This window comes from Arvicanthis niloticus, chromosome 13, assembly GCF_011762505.2.
Source record: "Arvicanthis niloticus isolate mArvNil1 chromosome 13, mArvNil1.pat.X, whole genome shotgun sequence".
Classification (NCBI taxonomy): Eukaryota; Metazoa; Chordata; class Mammalia; order Rodentia; family Muridae; genus Arvicanthis; species Arvicanthis niloticus.
The window spans coordinates 38,362,880-38,368,846 of record NC_047670.1 but is presented as its reverse complement, the minus strand read 5'-3'; the positions used below and the strand labels follow the sequence as shown (position 1 = coordinate 38,368,846).

At 52.4% G+C, this 5,967-nt stretch overlaps 1 protein-coding gene across 2 annotated transcripts; it reads right to left on the bottom strand.

Moving 5' to 3' along the window:
* Positions 1 to 312: 312 nt before the first annotated feature.
* On the bottom strand, positions 313 to 5,223 carry Myc (MYC proto-oncogene, bHLH transcription factor). 2 transcript variants are annotated; one of them, XM_034517271.2, is made up of 3 exons: positions 4,691 to 5,223; positions 2,364 to 3,132; positions 313 to 1,337 (listed from the first exon to the last, which is right to left on the bottom strand). In XM_034517271.2, exons 2-3 carry the CDS (start codon positions 3,118 to 3,120, stop codon positions 775 to 777), a joined length of 1,320 nt encoding a protein of 439 aa, XP_034373162.1. In that variant the 5' UTR covers positions 3,121 to 3,132; positions 4,691 to 5,223; the 3' UTR covers positions 313 to 774. The 2 variants fall into 2 exon arrangements, with proteins under 2 accessions (XP_034373162.1, XP_034373161.1); XM_034517270.2 differs by having other exon boundaries at positions 2,364 to 3,135; positions 4,691 to 5,222.
* Between the last annotated feature and the right edge of the window lie 744 nt (positions 5,224 to 5,967).

Below are 5,967 nucleotides of genomic sequence, written 5' to 3'. Positions count from 1 at the left end.
CTTCTGTACATTTAGCTGTTATCTTTAACCTCTTGCTTTTCTCGTCCCCGAATCTAGCCTTCTCACTTGCCTTTTGCCCTTTCCTAACTAACAACTCTGGTTCTTATCACCATCTGCAGAATGTATCTCGTAATCCTGAGAACGTAGAGGTCTTGAGGACCCAAGCACCATTTTCCCCATCGCCATTTTAACAAAGATAACCCCTTCCCATCTTTGTGAACCTACCCTGTGTAAGTGGTCAAATTCTCTTAATCTGTAATTGAGGAAAAGAAGTTTGAGGGAGAGGAAAAAAAAGAAAACACAACTTAAGAGTTGGCTCAATTATTTTTTTTCCAATTATTTTATTTTTTCTAAAAACAATAGAAAAAAATCAACTTTAAAAATGAAAATGTCTTTAAATAAAAAAAATTATGGTTTGTTATTATACATGTCTTAAAATCTTGTATAACTGTTATAAACGTTTTATTAAAGTTATTTACATTTAAAGGCCCTATTTACATCGGAAAAGATTTTTCTTTAAAAAAACAATTAAATACAAATCTGTTAAAGGAAAAAGAAAAAAAGATGGGAAGCATTAAAAAAAAGTTCTCTTATACCATTTAAGTTTGAGGCAGTTAACATTATGGCTGAAGCTTACAGTCCCAAAGCCCCAGCCAAAGGTTGTGAGGTTAGGCTTTGAGCATGCATTTGAAGTCCAGCGCATCAGTTCTGTCAGAAGGAACCGTTCTCCTTACTCTCATGAGAGATTCCAGCTCCTCCTCGCTTTAGGTCAGTTTATGCACCAGAGTTTCGAAGCTGTTCGAGTTTGTGTTTCAACTGTTCTCGCCGTTTCCTCAGTAAATCCTTTTCTGAGCTGAGCTTGTGTTCATCTGCTTGAATGGACAGGATGTAGGCGGTGGCTTTTTTGAGGATAACTACCTTGGGGGCCTTTTCGTTGTTTTCCAACTCAGGGATCTGGTCACGCAGGGCAAAAAAGCTGCGCTTCAGCTCATTCCTCCTCTGACGTTCCAAGACGTTGTGTGTCCGCCTCTTGTCGTTTTCCTCCGTGTCTGAGGACCTGGGGCTGGAGCATTTGCGGTTGTTGCTGATCTGTTTCAGGACCCTGCCACTGTCCAACTTGGCCCTCTTGGCAGCTGGATAGTCCTTCCTCGTGGAGGGGGGCGCTGCATAATTGTGCTGGTGAGTGGAGACATGGCACCTCTTGAGGACCAGTGGGCTGTGTGGAGGTTTGCTATAGCCTCTCGATGGGGATGACCCTGACTCGGACCTCTTGGCAGGGGTTTGCCTCTTTTCCACAGACACCACATCAATTTCTTCCTCATCTTCTTGTTCTTCTTCTGTAAGGGAGGAAGGGGAAGATCACAGTTAGCAATGCCTCCTGAATCCCAGACGCTATAAAGGATTTAACCAATGCTATCCAAATACCAAATGGGAAAGGATTCAGAAGAAAGTAAGAACCAGATCCAGACACCATCTTCCCTTCTCCCAGAAAGACACAGAACAGGGTTAGGGCACAGGGGAGAAAATTACCATGTACCAGGATATGGCATCCTTGCCAATTCTTACCTAAGACTTAATGAGGCTTCAGACACACCCAGAGCAAAGCGCATTCCCAAGCACCTCCTATTTTTAAGGGACTTTACCGAGAACCTTTCAGGTCCTGCGAGCGATGGCTGCAAATCTCTTGCTATGACTTTAGCCAACTCCCCACTATTTTACTGGAAGCGCAATAATAATAATAATAAAAAAAGTCTTGCAGCTTTGCCAAACGTCCTGGTTTTGGGGGAGTGCTGGGAACGGGAGAAATCCAAATTGAACAGGATTTGCTTTGAAGTGTTCAAAACAGGATGAAAAAAAAAAAAAACAAAAAAAAAAAAACCAGCTCTTCAACTCTTTAGGAACTTTCACTAGTGCCTGGTTCTGAGGCTAAAGGCTGAAGGCCTGTCATTGCTTCTCTTGGGTCTTGTACAAACGTATCCATTAAATTCAAATATTCTGGCAGTCAAGAAAAGAAGCAGGTAATTCACCCTCCTTGGGATCAGTTCACTTATCCTCATTCACACCCTTCTCAGGGTAATTAAAATACTTAGGAGGGGTAAAGGGAGTGGATGGAGTTGAAAGATAAGCCAGAAGATTTAAAAACCCAAATGAAATTCCTGAGGGGTGGGAAGAGTGGGGGAGGGCTGGCAACAAGGGAGGTCTGGGAGAAGGGGAGAGGGATATCTGAAGCACAGGAATCCAGGGACGGAAGGGAAAGAAAGGGTGAGCCCCGGGGTCAACTGAATTAACGCCAGTGAGTAGTGGAGAAGGAGGTCCACCCTCAACCTCTCGCTTCCTACCCTGCTGAGAATGGAGCGGCTTACCAGAGTCGCTGCTGGTGGTGGGCGGTGTCTCCTCATGCAGCACTAGGGGCTCAGGGCTGGCCCGTGGGGAGGACTCGGAGGACAGCAGCGAGTCCGAGGAAGGAGAAAAGGCGGTGGAATCGGACGAGGTACAGGATTTGGGTGAGCTGCTGTCGTTGAGCGGGTAGGGAAAGACCACCGAGGGGTCAATGCACTCGGACGCGGCGGCGGTGAGGTCCTGCAGGTACAGGCTGGAGGTGGAGCAGACGCTGTGCCCGCGGGCGGGGCTCAGGCTGGCGCTGTCTTTGCGCGAAGCCTGGTAGGAGGCCAGCTTCTCCGAGACCAGCTTGGCAGCGGCAGAGAAACCGCTCCACATACAGTCCTGGATGATGATGTTCTTGATGAAGGTCTCATCGTCAGGATCGCAGATGAAGCTCTGGTTCACCATGTCTCCTCCAAGCAGCTCGGTCATCATCTCCAGCTGATCGGCGGTGGAGAAGTTGCCACCGCCGCCGTCATCGTCTTCCTTTGGGGAGAAGGACGTAGCTACTGCAACATAGGATGGAGAGCAGAGCCCGGAGCGGCGGCTGGGGGACAGGGGCGGGGTGGGCAGCAGCTCGAATTTCTTCCAGATATCCTCACTGGGCGCGGGCGGCTGCAGCTCGCTCTGCTGTTGCTGGTGATAGAAATTCTCTTCCTCGTCGCAGATGAAATAGGGCTGCACGGAGTCGTAGTCGAGGTCATAGTTCCTGCTGGCGAAGTTCACGTTGAGGGGCATCGTTGTGGCTGTCTGCTGGAGGGGGCACAGCAAGGGAAGCAAGTCTAGAGTTACCCAGCTCTGGTTGATTCGGAAACCTGGCGCAACGCGCACCCCAATCCTGAACCACTCCCCTTTCAGCGTGCTGTACTTCCAAGTGTGTGTGTGTGTGTGTGTGGGGGGTTGGGGGGATGCACTCTCTTTTTTTTTTCTCCCTACTATCAGTGACGCTCGTCGGACTAGCAGCTGCTCCGAGTCCCCGCCCCCTTAGAGCAGGGACTTAGCCCTGCAGACGCCCAGGAATCGCCATCGGCCTTGGCCTCCTTCAGAGGCGGAGGGAGGCGACAGTAGGGAATACAGTCTACCAAAAGCCGAGGCGCAAAGTTTTGCGCCACCTGAAGGAGAAAGGCGAGAGGCGCCGCGGCGCTCGGCCCCCTCCGGTGCCCGCTCTCTGCGCCGCCGAGCGGGTCCGGGTCCCCTATCGCGCCGTCGCCGCGCTCTTACCCAGCCGGCGCCGCCGCCCCTCTTCGCCCTCCTCTTTTCTCCACCCCCAGCGCGCCCCCTTTCCTTCCTTTGCCGGTTTTTCTTTCCGATTGCTGACTTGGAGGGGAGAGCTCAGTCTCCGGCTCTAACAAACCTCTTTAATAAAAGGGGAGGGGGTGTCAAATAAGAGACACCTCCCTTCTACACTCTAAAGCTGCGACGCCACTGCGCCAGAGACCCCGCAGCAGTTCAGCACCCGGTACAGGGCGTCTTCCCTCTCCCCGCTGAGGGTAGCAGCTGTTACGGAACAGCTCGGATCACGACTCACCGCAGTCTTCCTAGCAATTCAGAGGCGCGGGGGATACCCGCGGATCCCAACCAGGAATGTGAGGATTCCCTCTGGTTTCCCCCAAGTCAACGAATCGGTCACATCCCTGTCCCAGTTTTGCCTCTCCTCACTGCGCTAGCCCAACACCAAGTCCTAATCCCGCCGGGATCAGGCTTAAATTTTACTATGATCACTATTTTTAAAGCCAAATGGCAACTTCTTAAAAGGATCGGGGACGGGTTGCAATCGCTGCAGGGGATTGGCGGGCGGGACGCACCTCAGTGTTGGTCCCCGGCTGTCAGAAATGCACCAAGCCGAAATTTAAATGCCCTCACAGAGACTGGGAAGTCAGAGGCTACCGAGCCTTCTGGCTTCCACACGCAAAAGGTAATCCCTTCTCCAAAGACCTCAGGATATGGAGGGCTTTCTTTGGCCACCGCGAAGCGACCTCCGGATTTGACCCCCCCCCCAAGAGGACACAAATATTAATCAATGTAGCAAAGCAAGAACGTCCAACTGGCAGGGGTCAGCGTCAGCCCATAGTAACCTCTGTTACCCTGTTTCAAAATGCACCCCGGTTTTTCCCTTCCCCTTTCCTCTGTCATCTTGACAAGTCGCTCTAACCCGACTCAGATCTATCCCAGCTCCACCCCGGCCTACCTCAACTACTCTGAGAAAAGTGTCAAAAGCCCAAGAACGGAAGAAAGACTGTCCCCTAACCGGCCGCTCCATTCAAGACGCAGAGAAAACATAGTAGAAGACCAACAGCTCTGTGCTTACCGGGTTTTCCACCGCCCAAAGGAAATCCAGCCTTCAAATAGCGAGAGGAGCTCTTTTCAGGGGAGCCGATCGAGGGCAGAGGCAGAGAACACTGTCCCCAAATAGACAAAAATTCCCTCCCTGGCGTCTGGGGAGTCCTGTCCTGGCTCGCAGATTGTAAGTTCCAGTGAAAAGTGTCTGCCCGCTGCAATGGGGCAAAGTTTCCCAGCGGCGGCGAGGGTCGCGGCCGCTGACGTTGGGATCAGCCGGAGGGTTGGAGCGAGGGGGCGGCAGGCTCGGAGGCAAAGCCCCTCTCACTCCGGAGCTGCCTTCTTAGGTCGCCCGGAGCGCGGCTCTGCACACTAGGCTCTTCCAACCCGCCCGCTCGCTCCCTCTGCCTCTCGCTGGAATTACTACAGCGAGTCAGAAAAAAAACGCCCGAAAAGCCTCTTTTTATACTGCGGCTCAGGATCCCTCCCCTCGCTTCTTTTTTCCCGCCAAGCCTCGGCGAAGCCCTGCCCTTCTTCAGGGCGCGGCGGAGGCGGCAGCTGAGAGCGGCGCAGCCCGGGGGTTCTCGGCCGCGAAGACCCTCGGATTATAAAGGGCGGGTGGGCGGGGATTAGCCAGAGAATCTCTCTTTCTCCCTCCCCCCAACCTCTTTTTTTTTTTTCTTCTCCTCTCGCTCCCCCCCACCCCCGCCCTCTGCTTTAGGAACTCGGGAGGGGCGCTATTGGGGAGCCAGGGAAAGAGGAGGAGCCTCAGCCCCGCAGCTCAGTACTCCGGCTACGGGGTGTAAACAGTAATAGCGCAGCATGAATTAACTGCGCGCCCGACCATTTTCTCTTGTTCCCGCGCCGGTCCTTTCCCTTTCTGTACTGTTGTTCCGGGCGCAGCGCTCGGCTGAACTGTGTTCTCGTCCTGCGTGTATCAGTCACCGCAGGTGGAACAGCTGCCTCGCTCCCACACAATACGCCATGTACCCTGAGCCGCGTCACGCACGTCCCGGGGCGCCCAGGCGTCTGTCCCTCTAAAGTCGGGGAGATGGAATTTAGAAAGGGAAGGACGAAAGACTGAGTTATCTAGGAGCCCTCGCTCAGTGTGTGGAGTGGTAGATGGAGACCCACGGCAGCTTGAGGTCCATGCAGGAAAAACCAAGGTCTGGAATTATTAAAATTCCTCAGCAACTCACTGCCACGTATATACTTGGAGAGCCACTTATGAATACACAGTCACTGCATCTCTTGGGGAGGGCATTGTGTATTTTGCCTTTGGTCGTACAACTATGTTGACTGGGCACA

Coding starts and splice junctions, on each gene's coding strand:
- Myc (XM_034517271.2), bottom strand. CDS start 3,120: ATGCCCCTCAACGTGAACTTCGCCAGCAGGAACTATGACCTCGACTAC. Junction 1,338..2,363: donor CACCACCAGCAGCGACTCTG/GTAAGCCGCTCC, acceptor CCTCCCTTACAG/AAGAAGAACAAGAAGATGAG.